This window comes from Argentina silus (genome assembly GCF_951799395.1).
Source record: "Argentina silus genome assembly, chromosome: 9".
NCBI classification, from domain to species: Eukaryota; Metazoa; Chordata; class Actinopteri; order Argentiniformes; family Argentinidae; genus Argentina; species Argentina silus.
Window position 1 is genome coordinate 10,634,136 of NC_139663.1, and position 19,733 is coordinate 10,653,868.

General features: G+C 44.8%; 3 protein-coding genes across 5 annotated transcripts; 2 read left to right on the plus strand and 1 right to left on the minus strand.

The window, feature by feature from the left end:
* Positions 1–2: 2 nt before the first annotated feature.
* Positions 3–2,659, plus strand: rnf113a (ring finger protein 113A). Its single transcript, XM_083676320.1, has 10 exons — positions 3–115; positions 381–457; positions 579–671; positions 825–932; positions 1,120–1,229; positions 1,344–1,450; positions 1,560–1,649; positions 1,872–1,965; positions 2,061–2,167; positions 2,448–2,659. The coding sequence occupies exons 1-10, from the start codon at positions 13–15 to the stop codon at positions 2,516–2,518; spliced, it is 960 nt and encodes a 319-aa protein (XP_083532446.1). The 5' UTR covers positions 3–12; the 3' UTR covers positions 2,519–2,659.
* A 129-nt stretch (positions 2,660–2,788) lies between these two features.
* On the minus strand, positions 2,789–10,848 carry strada (STE20 related adaptor alpha). 3 transcript variants are annotated; one of them, XM_083676319.1, is made up of 11 exons: positions 10,771–10,848; positions 10,295–10,375; positions 9,964–10,021; positions 5,770–5,891; positions 5,365–5,473; positions 5,049–5,172; positions 4,794–4,965; positions 4,586–4,690; positions 4,182–4,432; positions 4,028–4,070; positions 2,789–3,744 (listed from the first exon to the last, which is right to left on the minus strand). In XM_083676319.1, exons 2-11 carry the CDS (start codon positions 10,304–10,306, stop codon positions 3,589–3,591), a joined length of 1,152 nt encoding a protein of 383 aa, XP_083532445.1. In that variant the 5' UTR covers positions 10,307–10,375; positions 10,771–10,848; the 3' UTR covers positions 2,789–3,588. The 3 variants fall into 3 exon arrangements, with proteins under 3 accessions (XP_083532445.1, XP_083532443.1, XP_083532444.1); XM_083676317.1 differs by lacking the exon at positions 10,771–10,848 and adding an exon at positions 6,036–6,138 and having other exon boundaries at positions 10,295–10,372; XM_083676318.1 differs by lacking the exons at positions 9,964–10,021; positions 10,295–10,375; positions 10,771–10,848 and adding an exon at positions 6,036–7,722.
* Positions 10,849–11,072: 224 nt separating this feature from the next.
* Positions 11,073–18,361, plus strand: ddx42 (DEAD (Asp-Glu-Ala-Asp) box helicase 42). Its single transcript, XM_083676211.1, has 18 exons — positions 11,073–11,123; positions 11,608–11,847; positions 12,021–12,168; positions 12,328–12,389; positions 12,822–12,858; positions 13,512–13,664; positions 13,792–13,896; positions 14,038–14,157; positions 14,283–14,459; positions 14,628–14,756; positions 14,927–15,026; positions 15,153–15,200; positions 15,326–15,423; positions 15,562–15,838; positions 16,012–16,238; positions 16,336–16,446; positions 16,769–16,864; positions 17,169–18,361. Exons 2-18 carry the CDS (start codon positions 11,618–11,620, stop codon positions 17,901–17,903), a joined length of 2,853 nt encoding a protein of 950 aa, XP_083532337.1. The 5' UTR covers positions 11,073–11,123; positions 11,608–11,617; the 3' UTR covers positions 17,904–18,361.
* Positions 18,362–19,733: the final 1,372 nt, after the last annotated feature.

Below are 19,733 nucleotides of genomic sequence, written 5' to 3' on the forward strand. Positions count from 1 at the left end.
GTTGTAAGAAAGATGGCGGAATCAGATGCGCCCAAACCAACCTGTACTTTTATTTTCAAAAAATCAACCAAAAAATTCAACGCTCGGAAGAGAAAAGCAAGTGACAGTGACAAAGGCAAGCTTAACATTTGAATTCAACTCCAATGTTGATGTAGGAGGTGCGACAAATAGACTGCATTGTGCTGGATGAAAACATGGCTAGCTAGGTAGCTAACCCGCTAGATAACTTGTTGCCAGCTGTAGGTGAAGGCGAAGCGTCACAGCTATGCTTAGACAGATGATTTGACATCTGCTAGTTTGGGACCTGTACAATGCAGTAAGCATTGTAAAACACATTCTCGCATACTCACTCAGTTTCTGTTTGATTGTTCCCTTTTTAGATGGCAACAGCGATGAAGACAAAAATACCGTCGTCAGGAGAGAAAAGAAGGCGACAACCAATCCTATGATTCAAAGGGTAACCTGAGCCACAACACATATACATCACTCTGTTACATAATGTTTTATTGATTTATTTTTCTATTTATACTGTGCTACTATTCTTGATCTTGGGAGATATTACCGTTTTTCTTTTCCAGACAAGGAAAGTCGAGAGAGAGGCTGTGTCATCCAGTGAGAGTGATGGGGAATCGAAGAAAGTCACGGTGGCCTACAAGTCCACACGGTCAGCAGTGAGTTCAGTGTTCTCAACCGCATTATACACATCTCCTGTTCTCTTGGTGCGCACCCTCTCTTGTTGCGAAGTTCGAACAACTGTATACATTTGTGTTAACCCCAGGCTTTTCTCTCATGGTATGTTCTTCCTTCTCCTATCACCTGTGTAGAAACCAGAGGGACCAGATGACATGGGTGCAACTGCTGTATATGAGATGGACACAGAGAAGGACAAGGATGCTCAGTCTATCTTTGAGAGGAGTCAAAAGATCCAGGAGGTAAAAGATGAGTTGCATCGTAGTACTGTACAACATAAATAATTGTCCTATTCCATAGGAGACGCGTTAAGTGTCCATTTGCTAGCTCTGTGTATGTTGAGTGTAATCAGCCACTTTCATAGTAAATTGAGACAAAATGCTTTTATTCCTCCTTTAATAAATAAGGATAAATCTTCTCCTTCACCAGGAGCTGACAGGCAAAGAGGATGATAAGATTTACCGTGGAATTAACAACTACCACCAGTACATCAAGCCCAAGGATTCCACCATGGGCAATGCATCCTCTGGCATGGTTAGGTGTGTATGCAAGTGGATACATGTGTGTTACACAGAGAGATGTTGAAATATCTCAGGAGTTTAAAACCTATGTATTAGTTATTTGCATCAGCTTGACATTTCCCCTTATGACAGGAAAGGCCCAATCCGGGCGCCGGATCACCTGAGGGCCACTGTGAGGTGGGACTACCAACCAGACATCTGCAAGGACTACAAAGAGACCGGCTTCTGTGGTTTTGGGGGTGAGCAGGGCTCACTTTGATTTCCATGTGTTCTATGTATCTAATTCATCATCTGTGGAAGTCCCTGACCCTGAGAGTCTCCTTGTGTATTCTTTTGTCCTTCTCTTAGACAGCTGCAAGTTCCTCCATGACCGCTCTGACTACAAACATGGCTGGCAGATTGAGAGGGAGCTGGAGGAGGGGCGTTATGGGGCAAATGGTATGTCAAGGACAGGAAATGGACAAGGCTGAGGAGGTAAAGGGATGTTCAAAGAAGACTACAGAGAGAATACTCTGTATTGAGACGACACTGTCTAGTCGTAATATCACTGAATTTGGCCTCTTCTCTCGCAATGGTTCATGTAAAATAGATATTTGAATGTGTGCCCTTGAGTTTATGTTTGTGAGACTACCCCTGCTCAATAATGTGTTGTCTGTGTAGATGAAGAGAACTATGAGGTGAGCAGTGACGAGGAGGATTTGCCCTTCAAGTGTTTCATCTGCCGGGAGTCCTTCAAGAACCCCATTATCACAAAGTAAGAATCCTTCTCTTCAGAATATCCCTATTTGCAGTGTAGAGACACTTCCAGCAGTGATTGCTAGTCATTCATGTGTTCATGTGTTCCACCAGATGCCGGCACTACTTCTGTGAGGTCTGTGCCCTTCAGCACTACAAGAAGTCCCAGCGTTGTTATGTGTGTAACGTCCAGACCAACGGTGTCTTCAACCCTGCCAAAGGTGAGTACAGTGCTTCTCCATGAGAGTCAGTTCCCCCATCCCTTTCTCCAGATTGCAGGAGATCTAAAGCCTTTTTTCAGTTGTTAGGAACTCGACTCCTCGCATCCTCTCCTCCACTCACGTCCTACTGAAAACGCATTGGAGGAGAAGATCTACGTTCCTCCCCATACGTATTCTCCTCCAATGCTTTTTGAGGACAAAGCGAGTGGAGGACGGAGAAGTCGTGTTCCTAACAATTGAGAGAAGGCTTAAGTATCTGTGTTGTTTTTCTCTCTCTCAGAGCTGATGTCCAAGATGGCGAAACAGCAAGCTCTGGTAGACCAGCCGCCCTCAGATGAGGAGGATGATTAGCGACCTACTGTACAAACCAATCCCCAAACCAATTAACTGTATTTCTAAGGACTCCCTTCTTGTGTTGTCAGTGTAAAGCCTTGTGTGTCGTTTCATTTACTCAATGTCAGACCTTCTGGAATAAAATGTTTTTTTGATAGATATTGGCTGATTCCTTAACAAAATAACAATGAGAGCGATGAGGTGAAAGGTATTTATTAAGTCAAATGGTCAATAATGACACTCCCAACCTTCCCTGCCCTTCCTTCCTCTCTCTTTACATGCAACCAGACAACAACGATCTGAAACAAGCACCATTGTAACATTCACTTTTTTGACAGATATATTGTATCTAACAGGCCAATAAAAAGGAGAGTATGGATAATCTGGTGTTAGCATTGTTATGTTAGATGGTTTTCCCTCCTCCCTTGCAAAACTTGATGGTTCAGTATGAGACATGACACCGGCAGAGAGGTTCGTCTTAAATTACAGCGTCGGGCCAAACGTCTGCAAACATGCATCTGGTGGCAAGATGAGACAGCTGATTGGATCAACCCTTGGTAATGCAGTCCTGGTTTTGGTTACCTGAACAGATGGCTCCTGGTGGGCGTGGTCAGTGCAGCTGATGAAATGAGAGGTGGAGAGCCTCTCCTCAGAATGTTTCGTGTAACACCATTGTTGGTAAGAGAAAGAACGGAGTGTAGACATTGTCTTGTGTTTCTTGGTGGGTCCAGAGGGCTTGTCAAGAGTGAGTAGAATCCAGAGATGTGTATGTGTTCTGTGCACATTAGAGAGGAGGAGGGGAGTCAGTGCAAGGGTCCATTTGCTCATGCATCTTTTAGACTAGAGCTTAGCTTGAGAAAGACGGCAAGGAGAGGCAAAATGGCTGCTGGCTTTTAAACTCAGTCTGAGAGGAGCAACTCCTTTGTTTGAAGTTTGAATTATTTACAAGATACTTTTTTTTATTATTTATTTTTTTAAACAAACGCAAAACCAGTCCAAAGTCTTTTTTCAGAGTGTTTCCTGTTGAAACCTCTTTGTTACTCTTCACACATCCTCCTCATCCCCCCCCCCCTCCTTTTCCTACATTGTCAAAAGTCCCAGTCATCCACATCCAGGTGGCTGAGGCCAGACTCCAGACTGGCCAGCCCAGAGGGAGAGTCCTGAGGCTGGGAGCTCTGAAAGCTGGTGATGGGCGACACAGGCCGGAGCAGCTCAGGCAGGGCCTCGGATGGCCGGCGCTTGATCTGGGGAGGAGGGACAGACATACTTTTCGTTGTGATTCTTATATTTTCTGGTTTACGTGTATTAATAAAGCCTTTCAATTACATAACCATTACTCTTACGATATAAACAAATATATGAAACACTTCTTTACAACGATATTCAGGCTGACAGAGATTTTTTGGAGTAAGGTTTTGTTTTTACTTCGACTGTGCGGCACATTGGTTGTACTGCCTTTTGTGTCGGAAAAGTGCTCTTCAAACAAAGTCTGATTGGTTGATTGAGGGGTGTGGCCAGATCACTCACCTGTTTGAAGAAGGAATGACCTGTAAGAGCGTTGGCAGAGGGTCTGAGGGGGAAAACAGATGAATACATACAATGAATGAAAATATCTCAAATACGACTAGAATCATCATACACCACTGCACTATAATACAATGCTAACGGCATCATGGCTCACCTCTTTTCTGGGTCCCTCTGCAGACACAGTTCAACAAAGGCATGGAAGTGCGGGGAGAATGTCCGACTGTAGGGGTGTCCCGCCGAGGAGGAGGAGGCCTCCCCGTTAGAGTGGCGGACCCCTGCCCCAGGGCCCTCACCGATACCAGAGTCAGCCCCGGAGCGGGAGGGCTTCATGGTCAGCTCCTCTGGGGGGATGGTGGTGGTGTCCAGCAGACATGGGACTGTCCCATTCAGCTTCTCCAACAGCATCTAAGGAGAGTTAGGGAGATGAGGAAGGAGGATGAGGAAAATGGTAGGGACAGGGAAAAGGATGACCAGTTAGATGAAGAGCAGAATATGAATGAAATACAAAAGGCAAGAGAGGGAGAAGGTAAAGCAGGTGATGATCAGGCCGCTACTTACCTGTGTAGCTGGCATGTCTTTGAAGGGCACATGCCCATTGGCCAGCTCACAGGCTGTGATGCCAAGGCTGTAGATGTCCGACCGGAAGTCGTACCCCTGCAGATTCTGACACAGACACAAACACAGTTATTTGGGGAGGGCTATGTATATTGACAGACACGTAACATAGCATGCCATGGTATTATGCTGTGTTGAAGATATTTGTTACCTGCTGCAGCACCTCAGGGCTCAGCCAGGGCAGCACCTTGATGCTGTACTGGGGAAAGTCGTGGACCACTCGAGCACGCTGGCCGTGACGGATCAGACTGAAGATGCTCCGCAGCCCAGACATACACACCTGACCGTCTGCCGAGATCAACACATGGCTGGCCTTCACGCTCCTACACGCACACCCACAATTAGACTCCATCTCACATCCATACATCATTGAACTTATCTGCTCTTGTGTACACGTGTGTCTTACCGATGGACATAGCCCATGTGGTGGATGTACTCTAGAGCTTTGAGCATGCCCAGTAGGATGTAGGCGATAGCCAGCTCATTCATACCATCAGTGAAATGGCTGCTGATCAGGTCTCTGGCCGATCCTAGAGGATTGTAACATGTGCATTAGTCACAGAGGACAGTGAGCGTAACGGGGCTAGAGGGACTCATCTTAGTCCGTGTGGGGATCATGTGATGAAAAGTAAGATATATGACTGTATCTTACTGTTTTAGCGTCAGTTAAATGGCATATATTACATTATTATTATTATTATTATTATAATATTATTCCTCACCATAGGCCATGAAGGGCGAGATAACCCACAGCTCATTCTCAGCTATAAAGATGGTCCTGTAGGGCAGGATGCTGGGGTGGTGAAATAGCTTAGACACATGAAGCTCACCCTGGGGCAGAAAGAGACAGACATTTCACTGGGTTATGCGTCATAAGTCGAGAGAGAGAGAGTGATTAAATGACCCCTGCTCTCCATTCTAGAGGGATGACCAGACACAGAGAGAGGAAATATAATAAAATATCGGAGTTGGGAGGGGATTACATAATGTAGGTTATGTAATAAATGCATTCAGAGAGGATGGGGGGGGGAAAGAGCCTACAGTATTTGACCGATGATGTCAGATTGACTGAGGCAGAGGACAGTGTGTGACAGATAGATGGATGGATGGATGGTCAGATCACAGACCTGCAGGTAGTTGACCATATCATTGGTGCATGATTCCAGGTCAATACGGCGGATAGCCACATGTTCCCCTGTAGGTCTATATCTGGCAAGGTTCACGGTCATTAAGTCCTCCAGGCCACGACCTACAACACACATACACACACCTATTAAGACTACAGACTAGAGTGCGAAAAGCATTTCAAACACGCAAACACACACACACACACACACACACACACACACACACACACACACACACAGAGACTTTAGACCTGGGACTGACTGACCTATGGCGGTGAGGAGCTCATAGGCGCTGCTGTCAGGCAGGAAACTTCCCATGGTGTCCTGTGGCGGGAGTGAGGTCAGGCTCTCCTGGCTGTCTTCATGGGCCTAGGTGGAGCGCAGCAGAGCAGAGAGAGCGAATGTTGGAAGATACATACGCTACCCTTACGGTGTTGGGGTGTGCCATGGGGCATGTGATTGTGACTTGGTCATTCATGTGATGGATGCTAGAACATTTTCAAGGACAGACTGTTTGACAGAGAATGTGTAGAACTTGTGGGACCTGAACAGACTAGTGCATACACTGCCATGAACCACGGCCGTTTCTAACATCATGTTTGAAAACTGTTGTGATAAATTGCAGATGGCAAGCTAAAAAATAGATGGGTCATCTCATCTCTTAACACCATTGTGTCACTTATAAATCAGTGAGTGTCAAAGTACATTGAACTAGACTAGAGGTTATACACATGCAGTGAAGGTTTTGACTGATACCGAAAAACAGACAGGTGTGAGTGTGACACATTGCACTAAAGTCTCACCACAAAAAACACAACAGATATTAAATTACACTGTTAAGGCGGAAAACAGTCTCTGTAAAGCACCATCAGCATTCTCATATCATCATTTTGATGTTTAGAATTCTACCAGGTATTCAGAGGGATGGATATTGACTGCCTGATAGCAACAGCTTTCTTAGGGTGCAAAAAAATGCTGTGTCACATAAGCACTTTGAGGGTTTCCATGGTGACCAGTGTGGAGAAGGTAGGCTAGATGCCCATGTTAATTAAATCTGACTCAGACGGGGTTGCCATGCATTGCCAGAGCTTAACACATGGAACTCCTTCAATTCCATCCCACTGCAGTCCACAACCATCAAGGCAGATGATTTTCTCCACCACAGTGACATCATAAAGGTATCAGCAGCAACCCACCCATCCATCTCCCCTTCTCTCCAGTAGAAGACTAGAGCGTACAGAAGTTACAGACAAAGACAGTGTGTCACAGACTAGATTCATCGCAAACACGAAACGCAGGCTGTCATAATTCGTGAGGACTTTCAGTGAGGGACCACAGACACCATAAACCCAAACAAAACAGGAAAGTACTAACACCACCGTTTTAAGACCACACTGAGCAGGGCTTTATGAGGAGAAATTATCTGTTCTATGAGAGGAAAAAGGCCCTTGTTAAAAGCAAATGTACCCTGTAAATGTAGCCATAACAAATATGACCTGAATGATATATATATACATTCTTTATTTGGATCCCCATTAGTGACCACTAGTCTTCCTGGGGTCCATGCATCTGTATGACTTGTCATTGCCTTCTCGAAAAACAACATGGCTACATCTACAAGGACCCAGAAGTGTGATAAAGTGCATGAAAAAGGGCTGTTTGTTGTGATCTCCGGAGCAACAGATGGAGCTACAAAGCAACAAGCAGCAAGCATTATGTTAATGGAGAGTGATCCACAAGCCACTTTAGTACTAATCACCTCTGTCCTTGGGAACTCTTAAGAGTGTTTTCTTTATAAGGCTTGGTGTACCCAGTTGGTCCCTCCTCCAACGACCCCCTGTAGACCATGTCTCATCAGTCAACCAGTGGAGGTAGAAATCAGAGGACGGACTCACTGTAATGCATGGAATAGAATCAAACACGTGTGTTTAATACCATTCTTCATTCAGATCCATGCATTACAATGAGCCCGTCCTCCGATTTCCTCCCTTGCAGTAAACTGACCAAGAACTCACAGACCCCCCCGCCCCCCACTCTCTCCCCTGTCAACTCCTTACATTCTCTGCTCTAACTCTTCCTTCTGCAAGATATGTTCTATCTATATAAGCCCCACCTACTGTATTTCCCCCAATCAGAAGCCCTGGTGCGTGAAGTGGGATGGGCTTCAAAACAAAGAACGTACAGCAGCATTGTGATTCAGATGCCCATGCACAAAAGCACACAGCCGCAGGGCTTGTGAATTCATTCACATACAATTACACACACACACACACACACACACACACACGAAGGCAGATGGAGGAACGATAAAAGCCGTGACCGGAGTACCGCACTTACTTTCCTGTGAGAGCTTCCCTGAGCTTGCTCTGGGGTAGAGAAACCACATCATTGATATAAAAACATACACACACAAAAGAAGGAGGATCTCTGTTTAAAGCAGCGTTAAAACCATTAGGGTGCAGTCAGTGAGTAAAAGTGTTGTATTTGCTGTTTGAAGCAGAACAGCATCAATGCTGCTGGCTTATTATAAGTCCCAACTTATATAGCAAATAGGATTAGGTCTGAATCGTTAAGTTGAGGACCAACAGACAGGTAGAAAATGTGCCAATGTTCCTTCAATCAAGAAGTAAAATAAGTGAAGTTCGACTATTAATGTCTTAAGATCCTGGCTGTGTATGTACAGGATAACTGCAGCGTAACCAGAGTAGCTTAAAGAAGCAGCAATATCTTAAACATGTTTGTTTTCTTTACACCCTCTTCCGCTACAGTGGTGCATGTGTCAAGAGTCAGGATCTTCTCTGACCTCACTAAAGCAACTAGGTAGGAGACAGTAAAAGAGTAGAGAGACAAACAATGTATCACTTTAGGCCTACGTGAAATCAGATACCTGGTATGTTTCTCATTAAACCAGTGACTTACTTACTGTACATGTTACTTGCAGCAATTATGCAATGCTATGGAAACAGAATGCAGCCAAAAACAAACTGTTTTATGCACATGAACAAACATGCAAAAATTAAGCCTATGCAAAGATGAGCCGACAGATAAATGAAGGTGATGCAAAGCTTGAAAGCAAAGCTTAAACCACCCCAGATCCCTCCCATAGAATACATCCAGTATAACAATCTCTCGGTCATAGTATAGCTGACTAAGCCTAGATCTAGACCAGGGGTGGGCACCTGGCGCTCCGTGCCTGCCTTCTGTGCAGCCAGCTGGTGAATTTCTAAAAAAATTATATATATATATGATAGTTAAACCCGATCTATCACAATTCATAATAATCCTTTTTTTCTTATGTAATAACAACATTCTGATTTAAAAAATAATTAGAATACATTGATTTCACTGTGATGTATTTTTGAGAGAAATGTAAAAATAGTTCAAAGCTGCCCATCCCTGATCTAGACTATTTGGTTTCTCTTCATTGATCTTTTTTTTTTTTTTCTTTTACAGAAAGTGCCTGCTTATGCTCATGCCAATATTCAACATATAAACCCACATATTATATGGGATGGAAACCTTTCTGAACCACCCATGCCCTCACTACATTTATTTAGACCTTAAAATGCGATTCCCTGACATTGTGGCTATATATACAGGACCTTCTTGCCACTGACCCCAGGGCAGCAGCTGTCAATAGCAGCTTGTAAATCAAATCCCATCTCTCTCTCTTATTAATACTATGAATCATTTTAAATCAAAGGAAATTATCAGCTCAATCATTACTGTACATACCAAGAGCGACAGGGATAAAACACACACACACACACACACACACAACACTAGGTCCTGCCAATTGCACTTATCCACTGGCACAAAACTTCCTCAAAGCACAACATATCTAAATATCTGCTGGGAAAATTCATCGCTTTTATTTCTGCCCTCTGACAAACAATTCAAGCAGACATTAAAGCAAGCACTTGCTCTTTCATGTCCTCATTCTGTGGAATCCAGAGGTATCCTTATTGTCAAAGATCCAATGTTGACTTCATTCCTCGAAGTTTAAATGGTATCATTCCAACATTGTTTGTAAGAGGGTGTTGCTTCTAAAACCAGCGCAACGCAATATCTTGTTTTGAAAGCAAAGCTGCACTGGGGATATGGCTGGCAGGTTCTATCTGGGTTGGGTAACTTCATAGCTGATGATTTGGTGTGTAAGCAGTTGCTTGAGAGCTGTTTCAGCATAAACCTCACCTCCAAATAACTCCAAATCCCGCAGGCTCTCCACACTCAATTTCTCCGAGACCCAACGCTGGAATAGACAAGGGGGAATAGGTATGGACAGAGAGAGAGAGGGAGAGATAACAGGTCAGTCACATATTCTTCAACTCTAAACACTGGCTTCAATATGAAGATAACAGTGCACAACAAATATTGTACACATGTACACAGCGTTTCCTCATTCGATCAATGGTGAAACATAACATGATCTTATGAATGTATTAGGTACACATAATTATAGAATTCAGCACAATCAAGTAAAGATTGGTTGAGGCAGTGGAGGGCTGAAGCAGTGTTCACGTACCAGAAAAGACATGGATCTTGTTGTATGAGACAGCTACAACCTCAGAAAATCCATCCAGAAAGAAGGCCTACAGTGCAAACACTTACACAGAGATGATGAACGTGAATGAATATCAAATCAGAGAAAGTAATCAGGTAGCTACTGCAGCGAGTTAGCTTAGCACACTGACATTCAAAATGTGGGAGCTAGCTTTTAACAAGTTGTGAACAGTGCAGAGTTCGGCATCATCCTAACCAGATGCTAACAGCAGTTAGGGTTTATATGATAATATTTGCTGACAGCATGCATGTACCGTGTACACCAGGCTAGTAACACAACACCTATTACAATTACTTAGCAGGCTAGCTAACAACATTAGCTGTCTAATATGGCATGGAACAAGCAGCTGGCAAGATGATCTTTTCAGATCCTAAATGTAGGAAATTTAGGGCAAATTGCACAGATTATGCGTGGATATAGCTAGCTAGTTAACTTACCTATAAGGTAAATCAAGCTTCTTTAATCAGCTTTAGCTACCTAACAGACTTGCTAGCACAGTAGTCAACGGAACTTAGATACCAGATAGCAGCAGCCCCCCCCCCTTGTTCGGGAAATGCATTTTCATTGGCCGACGATGGTTACACCCGAAAATGTTGGTTATATTATTGGATGAGTTTATCGAGATGGGGTGGGCTATAATTTGACAGGTCTTCGTTGATTGGTTTGCTGTTGCAAAAGGCAAGCCGTCGCACATAATCTACGTGGTACTCATATTAGTGACGAAGAACATAATTTCGTGTTCAACTGCGAGGGTTGGCAGTGATAAACAGACCTTTCTTCGCTGTAACAGGTAAAATAGGTATCAAAATACACTCTACCTGCATCACTATCTGAATTCATATGGCTAGTGTATAGCTTACGCTTTCGGAATGAAACTGCTCTAGCAAATTGCCTATGCCCAGCCACATTTGTACAGTAAATCTGTCTTCACACACCCACTTCTTCGTTAACGACGCTATTCGTCGTGCTGCCGCGGCCCAGGCAGAGAGGTTAGCATGCATGCTAGTTTAGCCATCGTGTGGGGACATTGCGAATAGGGATTAAAGTGATCTCCCGTCGTAGCTAACAGAAGGGTTCCTATATTTTCCTTGCACATAGCCAATTCCTTGAATTTTCAGACTTTGCCAATGCCTAACTAGCATGACTGTGTCCGCTGGCACTCATGTCATGCCACTCATGAAAATGCATCTTGCTGTTATTGTTTACAAATTGTGGGCTCAAATGTACCAACAGCATCAGTCAAACAATTTTTTGGATGTTTTCCCGTCCTCTAGGTAGGCTAGAATGAGTATGAACTGGAGCAAGGGTGGCCCGAGTGGGAAACGAGGGTTCGGCTTTGGAGGATTCTCCCTTGGTGGAGGTGGTGGGGGAAAGAAAGAAGAACCCCGCCTGCCCCAGAAATCCCACACAGCGTTCGGAGCCGCAGGTTCGGCCGGAGGATACGGGAAGAACCAGCAACTCCCTGCTTTCTACAAGATAGGAACAAAAAGAGCAAACTTCGACGAAGAGAATGCGTGAGTACGGTATTGTCTTCCCTTAGGACGAGGTAGCCAAGTGACTAAGAACAGTACGTATTTAAATACATGGCTACGGATGAGGTAGGATATCTGTATACAGTACTGAACATTATGTATTTGATTGATCTTTGATTGGTAATCTTTTTTTTCTGTTTTTAACCCATGTCTAGGTATTTTGAAGATGATGAAGAGGAGTCAAGCAGTGCAGATCTGCCTTACATACCAGCTGAGAACTCACCCACACGCCAACAGTTCCAGTCTGGAGGTGGTTCAGACAGTGAGGATGACCCACTGGATACCTTTATGGCAGAGGTGGAGGTGAGATTCCACCTTGGGCCAGGACTATGTGGAGATTTACACATTTTGTCTGTACCTCTGTTTGGAAAGAAAGAGTATATCATCTCAGTGGGCGTTGGGAAATATTTTTAGAGTGATTTAGACTGTTTTTCATTCCAATATTGTCATTGTCTCTTCTAGGACCAAGCAGCGAAGGACATGAAGAAACTGGAGGAAAAAGAGAAGGAGAAGAAGTGTGCAAAGTAAGATCCCTTGATTAGTGTCTTCAATATTTCCCATTTAAATATCATCGGTTTGCAACAGCGTTATTTAGGGGCCTTTAATGGCCGTTGAAAATCTGTACCCATGTGTTAATTTACCCAGGAAGGTTTTGGTTAAGTGGCCACTGGCCAGGTTATCACACATAAATAATTATCTCTACTCAAACTCCATAGTGTTGTTTGATGGGTAGAGAGAGTAACTACGACCATTCACCACTGAGGAGCTAAAGATCATCACATTTTGACAATTTGGCCAGCCATTCAAAACAAATGTTGACCCATGCGGTAGGTAACACATCTAGCCTGGATTGCATAGCTCCTATGGAGAGATGTTAGAGAGTGAGTGGGTTGTGGGGCATCATGGGTGAATGAACGAGCCGCAGGGAAGTTTTTTTTCTCCGCTTGTTTTTACAGGGGTATACGTGATGACATAGAAGAGGAAGATGAACAAGTGAGTGACCCATCCAAAGTTCCTTATTTACCACATCTGATCAAAGAAGCCTCCAGACCAAACCTCCTGTACCTTACCCATCCATTTCCAAGTCACCCCCTTCCCCCCCCCCCCCCCTCTCTCTCTCTCTCTCTCTCTCTCTCTATCTCTCTCTCTCTCTCTCTCTCTCTCTCTGTCTCAACGCTTTCTCTCTTACGTGCGAGCACACACACACACACACACACACACAATATGCTAACTAATATAATTGCAGGTTGAATACTTCGCCCTCCTAGGACCTCAACCTAATCTGAGCATGTTGAATAGCATTTCAGCTCTCATGTAGTTGTAGTGGAAACCATTGCTAGTTTCCTTTCATCTGGTTTAAGGAAGAGACTACTTTGTGGAAGTAGAAGTTATGGAAAATGCCCCCTTGATAGAATATAGCCTGGCTCATGCAAATTAGCCAGGTGTAAATTAACAAGAGTTAACTATAACAATAACGCCATTGTCTATGCCTTTGCAATCATCAGCTTCACAGCAATTTTGCTGTTGACTGTGAATCTGAATGTATCCCCAGGTTGTTGAGTGGTTAGAGTGCTTGCATGGTTGCGTGCTGCACTGGGCAGGTGATCTCTCTCTCTGGGTCACATATGATATTTTGCACTCTGCAGGAAGCCTACTTCCGGTACATGGCAGAGAATCCCACAGCTGGGCTGACACTGGAGGAAGAGGACGAGAACATAGACTATGATAGTGATGGGAACCCCATTGCCCCAACTACCAAGAAGATCATCTTGCCATTACCTCCCATTGATCACTCTGAGGTAAGGCCGGCATTGTGTACCTCCTAACTCAGGAAATGGCAATTGTAAGATTTAGCCATGTTTTTTATCTAGTCAATTATGGATTAATTCTGTCTAATATTGTATTGCTTCTGTCATCACCATATAGATTGACTACCCACCCTTTGAGAGAAACTTCTACAATGAGCACGAGGAGCTAAACAGCCTGACAGGAACCCAGGTGTTAGAGTTGAGACATAAACTGAACTTACGGGTGAGTGCCAGAACACATACAACCGTATCTAAACCAACATCATAGAGAATCATACGTCACCAACCCAATCACAGTGTACTGTCATATTGGTTGTCTGTTTTCAGTCTCAACTCCTTTTGTTTGTTTTGTTCATGTCTTCAGGTGTCTGGTGCTGCTCCTCCTAAACCCTCCACCAGCTTTGCCCACTTTGGGTTTGACGAGCAGCTAATGCACCAGATCCGCAAGTCTGAGTACACTCAGCCTACGCCTATTCAGTGTCAGGTAAGTTGAGCTAAAATAAGATAAGCTAAGCTGCTTGTTGTTTTGTAGATCTTGATTTTACATGTTCATTGTGCTCTGATACCATATTTGGCCTCACCTTTATCTTCTCTCATCATTGGATGCAGGGAGTGCCCATAGCCCTCGGTGGACGTGACATGATTGGCATCGCCAAGACTGGCAGCGGAAAGACTGCAGCATTCATCTGGCCCATGCTAGTTCATATCATGGACCAGAAGGAACTGGAGCCTGGAGAAGGGCCCATCGCAGTCATTGTGTGCCCCACCAGGGAGCTCTGTCAGCAAGTAAGAGACAGGGAGACATGAGGTAGCCCCTGGAGAGGGGATGTCCAGTCATAAGCTGGAATTGCAAAATAAAAGAGTTGCATTTTGTTTCAGAAGTCACCTAAATACTGTTAGATTTTCCATTCCAAAAAGTTTCCAGCCCCCTGACATGATAGTTGTGCTCCCCAGATCCATACAGAGTGCAAGCGTTTTGGGAAAGCCTATTCCCTGCGCTCTGTGGCGGTTTACGGAGGAGGCAGCATGTGGGAGCAGGCCAAGGCCCTTCAGGAGGGGGCAGAGATTGTGGTGTGCACCCCGGTAAGGCTGTCACTGTGGTGGAAGCTGACTTAGAGTTCTATTTTTTTAACTAGAGGTGGAAAACATCTAAAATATAGTTGTTTTTTTTATGTCATTCAGTGTGTGGAAATCATTATTGTCAGCAGAATTTTTTGGAGTTTTGTTTTTTATGCTGTCTGTTTCACACACAGGGACGTCTGATTGACCATGTGAAAAAGAAGGCCACATCCTTGCAGAGAGTGACATACCTGGTGTTTGATGAGGCAGATCGCATGTTCGATATGGGCTTTGGTAGGTTTGCCTCTGTTTTTTTTACTCAGCACCACTATGACAAAATATTGGACTTGGTTTGCATTTCTTTTTGTTCAGTTTTTTTGCTGTCTAGTTTATTTGGATATCATTCTTTTTTTTTTTCAGAGTACCAAGTGAGGTCCCTCGCCAGCCATGTTCGCCCTGATAGACAGAGTAAGTGTGTGTGTGTGTGTGTGTGTGTGTGTGTGTGTGTGTGTGTGTGTTTGCCTGCCTGCCTGCCTGCCTGTTAGTGGGTTGGAGGAGGACAACACTCTTAAGTGTCATTCCTGTTCTTGCAGCACTTCTGTTCAGTGCCACTTTCCGTAAGAAGATTGAGCGGCTGGCAAGAGATATCCTGGTGGACCCCATCCGTGTGGTGCAGGGAGACATCGGCGAGGTGAGGCGCTTCACACAACCGGTTGCAGGGCTCAAATCAATATGTGTATAAGTCAACCACCCTATTGAACTCTCACTGTATATGTATTCTAATGCTGTGCTATTCTAATGCACCATCTTCTGCCCACTCCCCCCCTAGGCCAATGAGGATGTGACCCAGCTGGTGGAGATTCTGCCCAGTGGTGTGGAGAAGTGGGGCTGGTTGACACGTCGCCTGGTGGAGTTCACCTCCTCTGGCTCGGTGCTCATCTTCGTCACCAAGAAGGCCAACTGTGACGAGCTGGCCACCAACCTGACCCAGGAGGGCCACAGCCTGGGGCTCCTTCATGGAGACATGGACCAAAGTGAAAGGAACAAGGTCATCGCTGACTTCAAGAAGAAGAGTCTGCCCGTGCTGGTGGCCACCGACGTGGCAGGTAGGACAGGAGAGGCCTGGGACTTAAAGGGCGACACAATACCAGCACCCTGTAGCCTAGCTCTGATCCGAGAGGGACTGTTTAATTACACATACTCACTGACAATGATTTCTTGAGCAAGCTGCAATGTAATTATTTTCGTTCCCCTTTTATCCCCCTTTTTCTTTCCCTAGCTCGTGGATTGGATATCCCTTCAATCCGCACAGTAGTGAATTATGACGTTGCACGTGACATTGACACACACACACACCGTATTGGCCGAACGGGTCGTGCCGGAGAAAAAGGCGTGGCTTATACCCTTCTCACCAATAAAGACACAACATTTGCTGGTGACCTTGTGCGGAACCTTGAGGGAGCCAATCAGAGTGTTACCAAAGAATTGATGGACTTGGCAATGCAGGTAAAGCTTTTCTATATGTCTCAAACTGAGACTATTAAAGACGGCTTATATTTGATTTTGATGTCTTTACTGATTACCTTCAATCTGTTACTCTCAGAATCCCTGGTTCAGAAAATCCCGCTTCAAGGGCGGCAAAGGGAAGAAGATGAACATTGGAGGAGGCGGTCTGGGTTACAGAGAGAGGCCAGGCTTGGGTGCTGAAAGTTCTGTGAGTTGCTCATTTACCTTATTTAGTGCTGAGGGTGAATAAAGTTTCCCAAATTTTCTAGAGCGCCAAGAGTGACTTTATTCACCAAAAATGCATAAATTATGATGCTTCATTATGTAGCCAATCAAAGTATTGTTGCGAGGTAAATACCACATAAAACACTTGGCACTCCAGGTGGTGAGTCTTCCAGAATTCTTTGTCAGTTAGTGAGTTAAAACCTAAATCTGTATGCACTTCCATTATGTCATTGATTCTGGAGCTGTTTCAGAGTGCAGGCATATGGTCGTGTTTATTGACGGGTGACATTTTGTTTATTCCAAAGGAGCGCAGTGGTGCCTCTGGTAACTATGAGGGCTACAGCAAACCCTCCACTGGAGCCATGGGAGACCGCATGTCAGCAATGAAACAAGCCTTCCAGGTAACTAGTCTGTTCTCAATTGATTCCGTGCGTTCTCTACTCAGTCCTCCACTCGCATCGTCCTCAAAAAGCGTCTCAGGGGAGGAACCGAGATCTTCTCCTCCGATGCGTTTTCAGTAGGACGCGAGTGGAGGACAGAGAAGAGAACATCAGGAGTCGTGTTCCTAACAATTGAGAAAAGGCTTGTCTCTTATCTCTCTGTATCATCTGGCTCCAAATAAGCCCTGTCTCGTAAATGATATCTTTCATGCCTCTCATCCTCTTGAGCTCTCTCTAAAACCGCTGCATGTGTGTTTGTCCTTAGTCGCAGTATAAGAACCACTTTATTGCGGCATCCGGCGTTGCCCCTAAACTCACCACGAAGTCCAGTAGCTCTTCGGGTTGGACCAGCGCTGGCAGTCTGAGCTCTCTGCCCACAGGGGTTCCTGAGGGTCCAGACCGGCCCTGTGGGCCCCCCTCTTCTTCAATGGCCCCTCCACGGGCCCTCAGCATGGGGACAAAAATGGCTGGTTTCACCAGCGCTGGGTCCCTGAGCTCCGTGTCTGACAGCCATGCCAGTGCACCCCAGGCGTACCCCGCCCCGGCCCCGCCCTCACCCAGGGAGGGGTCCCGTGACCGACATGGGGAGGATAGGGGTCGCCATGGAGACAGTCACTATCGCCACAGTGACAGGAGTGAACGACACAGCAGCGGTGGAGAGCGGGACCGTTACGGGGAGCGAGACCGCCATGCAGACCGGGATCGCTATGGGGACAAGGATCGACACGGAAGCAGTGGCCGCCACGGTGACAGCCGTAATGGAGATGGAAGCAGAAGGGACAAAGAGCGAGATGATTGGAGGAGTGACAGAGATGGTGGAGACAGGGCTGGGGCTGAGGGGAGGGGGGACAGAGAGGGGGGAGACAGGGCAGGGGGTGAGGGGAGGGGGGACAGAGAGGGGGGAGACAGGGCAGGGGGTGAGGGGAGGGGGGACAGAGAGGAAAACAGTTTTGCAGTCCCAGATCCACCAAAACGTAAAAAGAGCAGGTGGGACCACTAAAGCAAAACGTCGACCACAAAAATCCTAAAAAAGCAACAAACCAACTGTTCTTAGATGAGCATGCGTAGTCTGTAGACAGGCGACTGGTCATTTCTGAGGAGTTTGAAACGAGGGATATTGTGTGAACCCTAGTTGTGCGGTTTAAATGTCTGAGAAAAGATAGGCTGTCCTTGATTGGCTTGGGAGTCTTGTCACATGACTCAGCTTGGCCATGGCAGAGTTTTGAGATTTGAACAGAGTTCTCCTGGTATAGACCTGTGCAGGCAGCTTCAAGAATGCCACAACTCTTGACCCTGAGGAACCCTACCTGGTTCTCCCTAATGGACTCACTACATGCGTGTGTTTGTGTATCATCAACAAACATTGCTGACTCATTGTTGGCTAACATCTGTTTTCCTTTTCTAAGTGTTCTACTTCCGTGAATCCATTTATGTTGATGTGAAAGAAAAAAAAAACGACTTTGCATCTTGTATTCAAGTTTTAGTAAAGTGCCTTTCAGTGGCACTTAGGTGTTTTTTTATGCTTTTGAAGTTGATATCATTAATGTCTGTGTAAGAAAGACCACGTCTGAGTGTTCATTCAGAAGAAAGGATGAGATGTGTGTGATGTTTTGATTAAAAAAAAAGAAGAAAAAAAAGGCTTTGACAGGCTTTGTTTGAATGTCCTTTTCTGTTTTTGGTATCTGTTGTCATAAGCAACTTTAAATCCATGTTCCTTGCATTATTAACTAACAGCCTGCACAAACATAGGCCTAGTTCTTAACTGATCTAGTAAACAACAACTCACTTTGTCTCAAGGCTATCACCATTGGCTCCCTCTGTCACCTGGTGTTTTTTTAAAGGAAATATTTAAAATGGTTGATTTGCGAGATTTCTACTCTTTGACTGTCTTGAAAATCAGTCTTTGACCGGTCTTTGTCATGAAATTACTTGTGGTATGTTCTATCCTTCATCTATATTTTGCTCACATGATGCAGCTATCACTGGAAGAGTATAATTTGGAAATGTCATCCTTTTTGTGTTTAATGCATGACACATTATTTCCCTCTGGTTTGTAATATCTTCAACAGAGTTAAGACTGTTTTTAAGATGTGTCTACTATCTTCACAACGTTCTGATTTCCTGGTAATAAAAACATGTGTTTTTTTTTTAGTCCTGTCATGTTTGTGTGTGGTTTGTCGTGCACCAAGGTTTGTCAAAGACAGAGTTGCACATCTCTGGTTACATGCCCCACATTAAAGTCTATGATAGTAGGTTTCATGACAGGGCATTACTTTAGAGTCTATGATAATACAAAGTGAAACACAGGCCAGGTGGATCACATGAAAAGGTGTGTCAGACACTATTTAACAAATAAACAGTAGTTTGGTGTGTACATTGTAGCTGTAGCATCACCATACACCATGTTTATGCAATCCCATTAACCCCCCACTAGATGGTAGGTGTTTTCCAGTCTCAAGAGGGAACCCCACCCCCCTTCTCTCAAATACTCACACACATATATACCATCCCCCACTCATAGACCCATACCCCTCCCTTTCTAGTTTGAAGGAAGGTTTTTGAACATCTGTTTCCAATAACTGGACTGGATCACCTCAAAGCTGACTCTACAGTCTACACAACATGGAACCAAAGGACCTTTCCTTTTCCTCTTTATCACTGTACTACTCAATGCAGTATTGCATGTACTGAACGTGTTCAATCATTCTCATAACTCATTTCCCACTATTTGGTACTCAACTGTTTTGTATCTGGGCATGCAACAGACATGTTCTGTGATTGTGGGTTAAGTTGCAAAGGAATTAAGGACTGAGAGTGCCATTCTTTGAGC

Coding starts and splice junctions, on each gene's coding strand:
- rnf113a (XM_083676320.1), top strand. CDS start 13: ATGGCGGAATCAGATGCGCCCAAACCAACCTGTACTTTTATTTTCAAA. Junction 116..380: donor AGCAAGTGACAGTGACAAAG/GCAAGCTTAACA, acceptor TTCCCTTTTTAG/ATGGCAACAGCGATGAAGAC. Junction 1,230..1,343: donor GCATCCTCTGGCATGGTTAG/GTGTGTATGCAA, acceptor CCCTTATGACAG/GAAAGGCCCAATCCGGGCGC.
- strada (XM_083676319.1), bottom strand. Junction 4,691..4,793: donor GCCCTGAGGTGCTGCAGCAG/GTAACAAATATC, acceptor TGTCTGTGTCAG/AATCTGCAGGGGTACGACTT. Junction 4,071..4,181: donor CAGAGGGACCCAGAAAAGAG/GTGAGCCATGAT, acceptor TTTCCCCCTCAG/ACCCTCTGCCAACGCTCTTA.
- ddx42 (XM_083676211.1), top strand. CDS start 11,618: ATGAGTATGAACTGGAGCAAGGGTGGCCCGAGTGGGAAACGAGGGTTC. Junction 15,424..15,561: donor TGCAGGGAGACATCGGCGAG/GTGAGGCGCTTC, acceptor CTCCCCCCCTAG/GCCAATGAGGATGTGACCCA. Junction 16,239..16,335: donor TGATGGACTTGGCAATGCAG/GTAAAGCTTTTC, acceptor TGTTACTCTCAG/AATCCCTGGTTCAGAAAATC.